Source organism: Astatotilapia calliptera, chromosome 10, assembly GCF_900246225.1.
Source record: "Astatotilapia calliptera chromosome 10, fAstCal1.2, whole genome shotgun sequence".
Lineage (NCBI taxonomy): Eukaryota > Metazoa > Chordata > Actinopteri > Cichliformes > Cichlidae > Astatotilapia > Astatotilapia calliptera.
Genome location: NC_039311.1, coordinates 20,307,796 through 20,320,978, shown reverse-complemented (window position 1 = coordinate 20,320,978; position 13,183 = coordinate 20,307,796). Strand labels below are relative to the sequence as shown.

At 41.3% G+C, this 13,183-nt stretch overlaps 1 protein-coding gene across 1 annotated transcript; it reads right to left on the bottom strand.

Annotated features, from left to right (window-relative positions):
• Nucleotides 1-1,846: 1,846 nt before the first annotated feature.
• msx2b (muscle segment homeobox 2b) lies at nucleotides 1,847-3,974 on the bottom strand. The gene is made up of 2 exons (XM_026182191.1): nucleotides 3,444-3,974; nucleotides 1,847-3,132 (listed from the first exon to the last, which is right to left on the bottom strand). Exons 1-2 carry the CDS (start codon nucleotides 3,829-3,831, stop codon nucleotides 2,681-2,683), a joined length of 840 nt encoding a protein of 279 aa, XP_026037976.1. The 5' UTR covers nucleotides 3,832-3,974; the 3' UTR covers nucleotides 1,847-2,680.
• Between the last annotated feature and the right edge of the window lie 9,209 nt (nucleotides 3,975-13,183).

Sequence of the window (13,183 nt, the reverse complement as noted above, 5' to 3'; positions counted from 1 at the left end):
CCACCAAGCATTATAGGTTGTTGTGTTCAGTTTGTCCTGACACGTTAACTGTTGGTGTCCCCAGCTTACCTTAAAGGCAAAGAATACATGTGATGAAGCAGAATTATACAGATTGAGCAAACTTGGGTGATCTAATGAACTGAAAACAGCACCGTACTAGAGTTTTGGGTTTTTTTTAATTCCACATCTCTACATCCCTAAGGAAAGGAGTCCAAAAGCTGTGGGCCACCACAAAAGTTTTACTGTTCCTTGATTCATTAAAAAAGCAATCACCTGTACCTGTAAGTGTGTATATTTATGCAGTTATTTTATAAGTGAATTAGATATTCCAAAACCTTGTTTTCAGAGAAGTACAGCAAATGATTCTCCATGGACATTCAATGCTTGTTCAGTATAGTCTCTAAACATGTCACTGGTAATACTTCCCAACTTGGTGACTGTATTTTCATGTGGTGTTGCAGTTTGCTGTATAAAACTGTACTTTATGCATATTTAGGTTGCAATGTGACCTTCTTATACTTAGTTTTTTCCCCATGCTGCTGTGTTACAAACAGCCACAAGAGGAGGCAGGAGACATGCACAAGACCTGGAACCAGAGACTCTCTTAATCACATGTTGTCTTTAAGTAACAAACAAAACCGCAAATATGCCCAATCATTGTCAGATGAACATCAACTAAAAAAGATGAAAAGCAATCGCCAGTCCTAATGACAACCTTCCAAACTAAAGGACCGGCAATTATGAATTCTCCGCCACTAAAATGCAACACTCCTCCAGCAATTAGTACAAACATGACGTTTCACAAGTGATTCTGAGTCTCTCCTGACAATCTGCTCTTCATTAAGCTGATTGCTTGCTTGTGTAAACTACTTCTTTGGTTGCCACTTCCCCTTAGACTGTCTGCCTCGCCTCACAGCCTTGTTCTGATTAAAGAGGAACCTCATAAAAACACCACTGCCTATAAACGATTTCCTCATTACATCAAAGTCACACGGAAGTTGTAAGCTGCTTTTACAATTGCAACAACGCAGAGGACCCACACACCATCACAGTCACTCTATAAAACATGGCACTAAGGTGGACGGGTCTGGTAAAAAGTGGCTAATTCAAGCCTAACTCAGCAGTGATCGGTCACATTAAGTTTATTAAGGCACCAAGTAGGATAAGAGCCGTAACATATAAGAGAGCTACTCAGCTAGATAAGTCATAAATGAGTGATATAGCTAATATAATTTTGACATTCGACACCTCGTCCATAACGACACAGAAAGTTTACCATTGATTGTTTCAACAAAAATATTGCAGCTATTTCTGGTGAGCTCCAGAAATGTAAAATCAATATGACATAAAGGAAAATGAAAGGCAACAACTACAGATCCTTAACTCGCAACTCCCAAAACTTGTGTTTTTATGCTACTGTTGTGAAACTTAAAAGCCTCATTATCGGTCATCAGTGCACCGTCATGGTCAAAACAACACATAATTCTTGAAAATCCATCTGAGCTTTATAACGGGAAAGAAAAGTTTGACAAATGCGGTAAGAGACAGCTCAGTCATAACGGGAACTCTCTGTGAAGTTGGATAATTTATGGGTGTCATTTATGGTTTGTCAAACATTGCCTTGAACTGACCACTGTCTGATGGGAAACACAGACATGGGATTAAACCACACAAACACACACACACACACAGAAAGCAGCTGTAGCTGAAAAGTGCTGAAGAAGAAGAGCAACACAGCTATTTGGTTTAACTTACATACCGCTTGATTTTTTTGAGATATGTTGAGTGAACGCTGCACATGTTTAAATTTTGCTACTTTTTTTTTAAGACATAAAATTGAATGTCATTTAAAGGAAACAGTCTGTGAGCCTTTAATAGTTTGGTTCATATAAATGAAAAAAAATATATATATATAAACTGCATAGCACACTGCAGGCCCTTTCAAAGGGAGAAGAACAATATAAATACATACTCGGTTAGAAATTTTGTACCATGTTCTCATAATCATAAATACACAATTCATACATTTCCAGCATTGCATTTTAAAGAGAATAAATATGTCTATGCTCTGTAAATGTCTCGTAAAGAAATTAGGGTGTAATGAAAATACTTTTATTGCTACAAGAGAAAACATCAACAAAACTGTAATTACAATAGCATACAGTTAGAGGGATGAATCTTACTGCTAAAAAGACACAAATAACCTGAATTTGAATTTCAAAAAGATTGAAAAAATTCTTTTAAAAAGACAAAAAGTTGCCTGAGTTGCTGAAAGACCCACTCATCCATGCAAAGTGTCTTGAGTTTAAGGCCCCAGGTGCTTTATCTGTTAAGTAGTAAGACTTAATTGGAAAGTCTGCATTATGATTCCCAGTGCAAGTCCTCGCCCTGCTCAATTATTGCAGAAGTAAACAACTGAAGGTTATAAAGAGCTGGACAGTAACACCCCTCCTCATAAAGACAAGTCGTGTAAACAGGCAGTCCAAAAGGGGCAAGAGAGGAAGTTTCTCTTATCCTCACTGTTGGGAAAATAGATCTTTAAACAGATTCTGAAGTGCTCAGAAAGTTATTACAAACACTTCTTGTGCAGTTGAAACTGTACATTATACATAGAGATTTTTGAGCACATTTCCTCCGTGTTCATTTTTTTGGAATCCTTTAGTCGCTGATATTTCCATTTTTATAAGTGGTACATGCTGTAGCCCAAAGGAGCAGCGTACACTCCTAAAGGGGAAATGGGCAGGATGGGTCTGTGGTGGTGATATGCAGAGGAGTATGACTGTCCATATAGTGACATGGCACCCAGTGACAGTGGTAACCTAAAGCCAGGGTGTAAAGCTCCAGCAGCAACGGCTGCCACTGCAGCCGTCTTGGCATCAGCAGCCATCTTGAGTTTCTCCAGCTCGGCCTCCTGGAGCCTCTTGGCTTTGGCTCGGCGATTCTGGAACCAGATCTTCACCTGAGTCTCTGTGAGAGTTAAGGAGGAGGAGAACTCGGCTCGCTCGGCGATGGACAGGTATTGCTTCTGCCTGAATTTCCTCTCCAGAGCGAGGAGCTGGGATGTGGTGAAGGGTGTGCGGGGCTTCCTGTTGGTCTTGTGTTTCCTCAGCTGGCAGGCAGGACTGAGGTGACCTGGGAAAAGAAACAATTAGGATTTAAGAAGGGTCATTAAATCATTTGATTATCTCAAAATTTGATTTGAATGTAAAAACTGAGTAGTTGGCTACAGCCTACCAACCCCAGCCAGATAAATAATACTATTTATACTCTAGCCTTACTTTTCAGTAAACAACCAATTAACAGAATGCGTCTTTGCAGCACAGCTTACAGAGAATTACTTTCCAGTATTTAGGAAAAAAAACTGAAAACATCTGCAGGATACTGAATAATGAAATTAGCTATAAATAAGTTTCATGGCGTTTAATATGAGAGGAGAAACTTACGAGGTTGTGTGGAAAAGGCGCTGGTAGTAACCCACGGTGCGCAGTCCTCTGACTCTGATGTTTCAGACTTCACTGGCGACGAGGGGGCAGCAGTTAAGCTCTTTTGGCTTCCCCCGGGAGGGGTGCATGTCTCCCGGCTCACATACAAGGAGTTTAACCCCGTCGGGGACAAAGCCACCGAACATTCCTTCGGTGTAAAGCAGGCGGACTCTCCACTCCGGCTGTGCGTCTTTCTCCCGGACATGAGCGCCTCCACGCTGAAGGGGTGATGCCGACGCACCACGGGAGATGCCTTCTCTTCCCCCGACTCCTCTGTCAAGTCCGCACGGCTGCTGTCCTCCTCGGAAGAACTGCATCCCAAGTCGTTAAAACTCTCCTTGGAGGCCATCTCTCTCCTCCGGGTCTCCTCCGTAAAACAGGTGAACTCCACGGAGACGAAGCAGTAAGTTTACCCAGGTGTAACTCACTCCTACGAGCGTACTGTTGAGCTGTCAAGTTGTAGTGTGAGAGCGAGTATGTAGACTCGGCACGTTGACACGGCTCAATTTAGACCAATCACAGCAGCCCAAAATGTTTATGGGCGACCACGTGCTGCTTTCAGGGACAACATAGGAAACTCATATTACTTGGTTATATTTGCGCAAATAACGATTATGATTATTAGTAGGAGGTGGTAGTTAGTCATCTGAAAGGGGCAAATTCCCAAATGAAGTTAAAACACGTTTTTCTTCTTTTTTCAGGTTTTATTTAATTTCGAAGAATCAGAAGCTTGAATTTTCTCTTATCTGTTGTTTGCTAACCGCCGTTTATTTGTTAAAGTGAATTTTTCCACATTGCCTGCAAAAACAATAGCTCTGCAGCATTATCACATGTTAAGCTTCAGTAATGGATTAGCTCTAACTCTAACCTCATGAGAGTGCATGTGTAAACACGGGCCCTATGCAGATAATTATGGAGAGTTATACCCGGAGATGAAACACTGATCCCTTTCTTCTTCATCTCTCTCGCTCTCTGCTTTGTTTGATGTTCTTTATATTGGGACTTTCCGCTGTATCCGACATTTCTGTTGTGTGGTATGTAAGTCCGGCATTTATAGAAACGTGTCACATTGAGATTTCTGAGGATGTTACTTAACTGCATGGCCGATTTACTGATGCTAAAACCTTAGCAAAGTCCAGCTTGGGTGTGAGGCGCGACTGGACACAAATTAGATTAGACTTTCACGTGTTTCTCTCCGTGTCTGTGACCGACACGTTCGTCTTCCTGGCCTAAGATTTGATCCCATTCATTCTGCAAATTAGACATGAAGTAACTCATTGTCAAAGTCTGTGAAGAAACTCAGTGGGATTTTTCTATTGAGAATTTGATGTTTTACACTTGTTCCAGACATTTATCTGAAAACTCTGTCTGACTGTCCTGATGGTGGTTAGCTTAAAGAATGGCCCACTTATCTTATGATCATTTTTCCCACAGGCGTGCCTGCATCAGTTATTTATTATTTCTCAACTACTTGCACATATTTAACACTCAACAGTCCTACCACTAAATGATATGTGCTATTTTGTATCACATTGATTCAGCATACTCGCTATATCTAGGCTTTGGAAGCAGTGCCATGACGGCCAGTGGAGAGCTGTGGGAATAAGTTACATTTTTCATTATTTTTTATCATACTCGCTCTTGCATCTTTAAATGCTCTTGCCCAAAAAGCTCTGTCTGCCCAGACCGGTCAGATAGTTCAGCAACAGAAAAAATGAGTTATAACAGATAGCATACAGATTTTTGAGCTGTTTTGTTTCAGGGTTTGGACTCACAAACCGTGTGCAGCGTCATCATTACTGCTTTCAAGTTTACTTGAACTGTGACCACATCTTCCTCCACTGGGGCAAGAGCTGAAAGTGCCATTTGTCTATCTGTCAGCAAGATTTTACAAAACCTACCAAACCCAATTTCATGAAACTTCACACACACACCGGGCCCGTGGGAAGGCGATCAAACCCAAGAGTAACGTTAAGCCATTGCTGGAGACATTATCATCAAAAAAGGTAGTTCACTGAGTGTTCAGGTCTTTAGGAGCTATTAGCGGTAAATAAAAACACTTGTGTTCAGTCTTGCAGGCAACAACACAACATTTATTGTTTTTCACTCGTGGATGAGGCACGAAAAGCAGCTCTGCAGAGTAAATACAAATGGAAAACTGTAGGGCTGCTGCTCATTCTTTCTTTAGAGGGGTCTCAAACTAGCTCCTGGTGGGTGTTATGCCAGTGTGTTCCTGACACATTCACGGAAGAAAAGCCTAGACTACAAACAAGGGTGTTTTAAGCAGTTCAGCTGCGCTGTTTTCTGTGGGAGAGAATAACTGCGTTTGGCATACCCTTTGGGCTTTGTATGCCCAAAGGGTATGCCAAAAAAAGAACAAAAAAAAAGAAAAACCAACTATATAATACATTAAAATAGAGTGGGAAAACACCAGAAAGCTTATAGGCACTTTTCAGTACACAAAGTGCTTTAAAAGAAAAAGGCACTTCTTTTTCAAACATCCCTGGGGAGGGATTAATAAACAGCAAATAAAATAATTTATTTCAGCACTTTTACGTGTAGCTAGCAGGCTTGACTAGCTTGTATGTCAGCCTTGTGGAACAGGACTCTGTTCCCAGGAGGTTGCTGCTGCTGTCTTATTAAAGTGGGGTTATTTCACAGACAATCAGAGGTTTGTGAAGGCGCCAGTGAGCGGCCAGATGAAAGGGCCGACTCCTCAGGGGAGAAACTGTTGCCTTTTTTGCAGGATCCACCTCCTTCCTCCTCCACCTCTCTCTCTCTCTCTCTCTCTCTCTCTCTCTCTCTCTCTTTGCCCTGCAGGCACCTTGTCATTCAGTCATATAACTCATTCTTGGCTCACTGTCGTTGGCATGTTACCTCCTTTTGTATCTCAAATCTTCCCTCTAACTCTCTTTAATGCTTCATAATGTTTCATTGCATCTATTTCTTTCTTTCTTTCTTCTCACATTCTGCCCATTGTGCATTTCTTCGCTTCCTTCTTGCTATATTTGGTCTCACTTTCAGTATAAAAACCTCAGATGTAAAGACCGCACCTCCATGCAACACATGAGAAATTGCTGAAAGAGGCAGTATTCTAGCTGCATGAGTTGGGCACACCACATAGTTAAATCCTTGTTGGTTTGTGTATCAATCTATCTTTCAACCTGGCTTAAAGAAGTAATTGATTTGTAATAAAGGAACCACTGGCACTAATCAAATCAATTATTTAATTACAAGTACTGGGAAAATATGACCCATGTGACAGCTGTACAAGCTGCATCCTGTCACACTCCACCCAGACAAAGTAATATCAGCTGTTAAGTGATAATCTTTTATATGTGCTTTGCATTAGCAAATTTATGGGCTATATGTGTGTGTGTGTGTGTGTGTGTGTGTGTGTGTGTGTGTGTGTGTGTGTGTGTGTGTGTGTGTGTGTGTGTGTGTTACATGTATTTATGGTTTAGACGTGCAAATTGTTGTGTTACCACAGATCTAAAGCAGATTTCACAAGAAGAGTAGAAGGAGGAATAAAGGAAGGAAGGAAGGAAGGAAGGAAGAAGAGGGGGGGTAAAAATAAGAGGGGTGCTCTTCTGGGTGTAGCAAAATTACCCACACGTCCCACTTCCTTTTTTCCATAATATCATTTAAGCTTGATAATAGCGAAAGCAATTTGTCTGAGCATGTTTGTGCGTGTGTGTGTGTGTTTACTGTGTGGAGTTCTGTACTGTATGCGTGTGTGTGTATCTGTCAGAGAAGCTTGAGAGGCCTGTGGTTGTGCGAGTCGGGCACACCTCAGAGCATTGTAATTACAGCAGAAGCTTTGAAGTGGTGGAATGTTTGGTTGGGATAATCAGCAGGCTGGACTGCACTCACACACTATTTACATTCCCAATAAATCACTCATTCACGTTATAACGCTAGCAAATGTTATTATCTGTGCTGATACAGATTTGGTAAATTAACGTGTTAGAGGGTAAAATGGGATCACTGTTTTTATAGTACTGTTTATGCAAAAAGGGCCCAGTTAGGATCCAAGCACTGCATGATATGCTATTCACAATGTTTCTTTAATTTCATCTTACCTCTTTAGCATCCTCTTTTTAAGCCGGTTTTCTTCATATTGGCTGCTTTTTGCACACAGAAACTTGAACAGCAGATGGGCGGGGCCAAGATGCCCACGTTAAGGTTGCCCACTCTCATGACATCATCCACCTTTAAAAACTGGTCTCTAACCAACGGTATAAAGCAGTTTGATTAGGGATTACTTGTACATATTTTTTACATTTAGTAATTAAACACAATAAATTGTCAGATTTTATGAACCAGAAATTTCCTGTAATATTTCATAATTATGTGGCTAACTGAGGAAAACTAAAAGCAGAAAGTTATCCATTTTTTTATGCTGCTATGTAACATTAAAATTTTATATATGAATCTCCAAGTAGTAATCATATAGACTATCTGCTGCATTTCTTGGGGTTATCACTCATTAAACTCAATATGGATTCTCTAAATCCCTAAAGGTCAGTGAATCCCAGGAAGGCGGCAGGTCCTGATGGAATACATGGAAAGGTTCTCAGAGCATGTGCTGACGAACTGACCGGAGTCTTCACTAAAATCTTCAACCTTTCCTTGTCATCAAACACCGTCCCGCCCTGCCTCAAAACCTCCACCATCATCCCCATCGCCAAGAAGACAGCTGTGGCCAGCCCAAATGACTACAGGCCTGTTGCACTTACGCCTGTAGTGATGAAGTGCTTTGAGAGACTGGTCTGTCAGCACATCAGGGCCGGTCTGCCTCCCACTCTGGACCCCCACCAATTTGCCTACAGGACAAATCATTCCACCGAGGACGCCATCACCATAGCACTCCACACTGCGCTGAGTCACCTGGAGCACCGAGGAAGCTATGTGAGAATGCTCTTTCTGGACTTCAGCTCAGCATTCAATCATATCATCCCGGAGATCCTGGTCCAGAAACTGTCTCACCTGGGACTCTCCACCCCCATCTGCCTCTGGATCAAGGACTTCCTGACAAATAGACCACAGTCTGTCAGACTCGGCCCCCACCGGTCCAGCACCATCACACTCAGCACCGGGTCTCCACAAGGATGTGTTTTGAGTCCCCTCCTGTTTACGCTCTACACATCCGACTGCTCCCCTACCCATCTCTCAAACACCATCATAAAGTTCGCGGATGACACCACAGTGGTTGGACTCATCTCAAGGGGGGATGAGTCGGACTACAGAGATGAGGTCAACAGACTGACTGAGTGGTGTTCAGTTAACAACCTCCAACTGAACACCACGAAAACTAAAGAACTTATCTTGGACTTCAGGAAGGGCAGAGCAGACCCGGCCCCACTTTACATTCACGGGAGCTGTGTGGAGAGGGTACACTCCATGAGGTTTCCATGAGGGCGTGCAGATATCTGATGACCTCTCCTGGACTGCAAATACTACAGCGGTGGTTAAAAAGGCCCAGCAGCGTCTCCACTTTCTGAGAGTGCTCAGGAGGAACAACCTGGAGGAGAGGCTGCTGGTGACATTTTACAGAGCCACCATAGAGAACATCCTAACGTACGGCATAACAACATGGTATGCAGGGTGCTCAGCTGCAGACAGGAAAGTACTGCAGAGGGTCATCAACACAGCCCAGAAGATCACTGGCTGCTCTCTGCCCAGCCTGGAGGTCACTGCAAACTCTCGGTACCTCAGCAGAGCTGGCAATATCATCAAGGACCACTCTCACCCCAGCAACCAACTGTTTGAACTATTACCGTCAGGCCGACGGTACAGGTCACATAAAACCAGGACAAACAGATTCAGGGATAGCTTCTTTCCCAGAGCTATCACCGTAGTAAATAAGCACAAAAACAATTGAACCTATTCCATACAGTCACTGTCATTATATTATGCTGCTATCCTGTATATATTGTACATACTATTGTTTGAGTACTTACGATTGTTTTTTTTGTACTTTTCATATTTTACATTTATATTTATTATTGAAACTTGCACCAAGGGAGTGGCACTCCAATTTCGTTGTACTCTGTACAATGACAATAAAGGCTATTCTATTCTATTCTAAAGCTAAATTGTGTTCCACAGTTATGCAACATGTCAGTCTTTAAAGTTTAATTAAAGCTCTGTTTTGTTTGAAAAGATTTAATGCTATCCAGCCATCCATTTTCTTAACTGCTTATCCACTTCAGGGTTGTGGTGAGGTGCTGGAACCTTTCCCAGCTGCCATAGGGTGACAGGCAGGGTACAGCCTAAATGGGTCACCAGTCTATCACGGTGCTAACAGAGCGACAGACAAGATTGGTCAGTTTAGAATCACCAATTACCCAACCCACAGGCACAGCGCCAACATGGAAACTCCAGCAGATTCAAACAAGTTCTTGGTGTGAGGTGACCGTGCTAGCAACTGAACCTCAATGCCACCTATTTACAGCGTAAAACTCTAATAAAATAAAATAATATATTATCAAATAATTTAAGTGATGTCTAAAGTTGACGACAATCCCTTGACTTCACAAATTCAGACATATGCATAGGCGTGCATACACAAAAACAGACACAGTCCTGTACACACAGGGAAGTGACATTCTTCTCAGTAACGCGAGTAACTTGTCAAACCAGTGGGACATGTAATAAACTGACTCATGCACGCTTGAGCTAATCGCATCGTTTTTATTGTCTTGTTATCTTAGTACTGTCACTCATCTCATCTCTGTATCACTCATCCACTCCTCCTCTCTTTGCTCTCTCTCTCTCTTCCTCTCTCTCTCGGAGCCGCTGCCTGTAATGTGCCTAAATGACTACCTTCAATGCTACAATGGCGCCAGAGCCAATTAGCTGTTAACACGGGAGACAGATCTATTCAGAAGCCAGAAAATGAGGCCTCCTGTAACGTGAAAGATTGATGCCCACTTTGCTAATGACAAGAGAAGGAGGTAATCCGTTGCTTGGCTTGATCCTGGGCTATGTTACAGGATAGTCAGCTGATGACTGTGAGCATGCAGGGGAGGGCTCAAGAAAGTGGCAGTGGACTATAGGTCATTGTAGGAGTTGAATAAAATATTGAAACAACACAATATGTTGTTATTTGATATTTTACAACATTACACACACATACACATGAAATCAGAGAAATTTGTCAACTACAAGAGATCAAACAAGCTACTGTTTTATTCACTTGTCTTCTACTGTAGGTTGTATTGGGACATTAGTGGAAATATTGAAAAATTTGCCTCATAACAAAAGGAATGTGTCGGTGCAATGCAGTTAGCAAGTGTCCTTTGAAGGTGATAATTGCTTGGGAAACAGCCAAATGCAATTATATTTTTGGAACTCTTCTTTGCGCTTTGATGAACACTACCTGCGCACTAATGTGAGTTCATAGTTTCACCCTAACCCATCATTATCGGGCCTTATTTTCATTTTATGACTATTTCGTTGGCTGCATTCAAGCCTGACCTTGTCCTAACCTTTCTTTGTACCCAACTGAAAATGTGCAAAAAGGCTGGCATTCTTTTCACCATGCATGTAAGCTCATTTAATGCATTTTTGTTGTGCATTTCTTAAGCCACTGAGCTCACTGTTGTATTTTCAGTTAGAATAACTAGCATAAACATAAATACAGAGACGGGTAGCTTCATATTAATTGGGTAAAATGTAACTTTTTATTCAGGCTTTGGAAACTCAGGAGCAGAAATAAGGGGCATCATCAGACTTTTATTGTATGACTCAGTGTGCATCACGGGCCTCATGACTTTATTTTCCGTGTCAAACTCTTAACCTCCGTAGAGAGGGAAAGAAACTAGCCAGGGGCCATTTGTTCCCCGTACAACTGTGTTGATTCCCAGTGACACCTTATATCTTAATCAGTTCTGACAGGTAGAATTTATGATGAGGCCATCGTGTAAATCACGAGGAGGCTTGTTATTATGGAAAGGCACTGAAATGGTATAATTGTTTTTAAGTGCCGCTCAAAGGGCAAGTGTGCCTGTATTGCTCTGTGTGTGTTGCATGTGATCGTGTGAACATGCACAGTATTCTGGGAAGTTTTCCAGAGATTGGGGAAATCCACCTTCCACACAACAAACAACTTGAACCACAAAAACAAATCCCCTTAAAAGAATTTTTTGTCTCATTACAACAAATAACATTTCATGGTAGAAAAGCCACAACTTTCCCAGCTGTTACGACTGAGTTACACGCACTCTTTTGGATTATATGAGAATGAAATGTGATTACACACAAGACAAACTTAGTGGTACAAACTTAATTTATCTGTGCAGCAAAAAAGTAAAGGGGGAGAGTGTTTTGATTATTGCGACTGGAGAAAATACCCAAAATGCGATCTGAATTATTCTTCTGCACCAAAAGACGTGGGAAATATTTAGGAGTTAGGGTCATGTGCATTGACCCTAAAACTTGCAAAGCATGTCACAAGCCTGGTATTTAATTGCCATTTAACGTCTTTGGTTTCACTTAAATAGACTACAGTTGTGGTAGAAAAGAAAGCACGCCTTCTTTTTATTCTAAAGTTTTACGTACATAATAAAAATCATCTGGTCGTTAGCAGGTCTTAAAATTAGTCAAATACAGCCTCAAATAAACTACAAAACATAACATATTACAGCATGTCATTATTTATTTAGCAAAATTTAAACCAAAATCCTTCAGTAACAATTAACTATAAGCACTATAGCAGCCAAGTGCTGCTAATCAAATGCACTTGATTAAGTGGTCATCAGCACCTCTGAGCACCTCTATAAAACAGAAGTTCTGCAGTTTGCTGCTCTGGAGCACACGGGGTTATTAGATTATTTTTTTAATTGGAAGTCCATCACAGTGAGAAAGATTATTCACAAATGGAAAACATTCAAGGCAATTGCAAGTCTTCCCAGGAATGGATGTCCCAGCAAATTCACCCTGACATCAGACAGTACAATACAATACAACGAAGACATTAAGAGCTTTATCTCAGAATCTACAGGCCTCGGTTAGCATGTTAAGTGTTAAAGTTCACGGCAAAATCTCTTAACCTTGCAGTCATGCATTCAACTCTCAGACATATATAATAATTATTGTGGGTGATTTTAACATCCATGTAGATGCTAAAAATGACAGCCTCAACATGGCATTTAATCTGTTATTAGACTCAATTGGTTTCTCTCAAAATGTAAAAGAACCCACCCACCACTTTAATCACACTCTAGATCTTGTTTTTAACATATGGCATAGAAACTGAACATTTAACAGTGTTTCCTAAAAACCCTCTCCTGTCTGATCATTTCCTGATAACATTTACATTTACAATAATTGATTACACAGCAGTGGAGAGTAGACTTTATCAAAGTAGATGTCTTTCTGAAAGCGCTGTAACTAAGTTTAAGAATATAATCCACCCACTGTTATCATCTTCAATGCCCTGTACCAACACAGAGCAGAGCAGCTATCTGAACGCTACCCCAACAGAGGTCGATTATCTTGTTAATAATTTCACCTCCTCACTACGTACGACTCTGGATACTGTAGCTCCTGTGAAAACTAAGGTCTCTAATCAGAAGTACCTGACTCCGTGGTATAATTCTCAAACACGTAGCCTAAAGCAGATGACTCGTAATCTGGAGAGGAAATGGCGTGTCACAAATTTAGAGGATCATCATTTAGCCTGGAGAAAAAGTTTG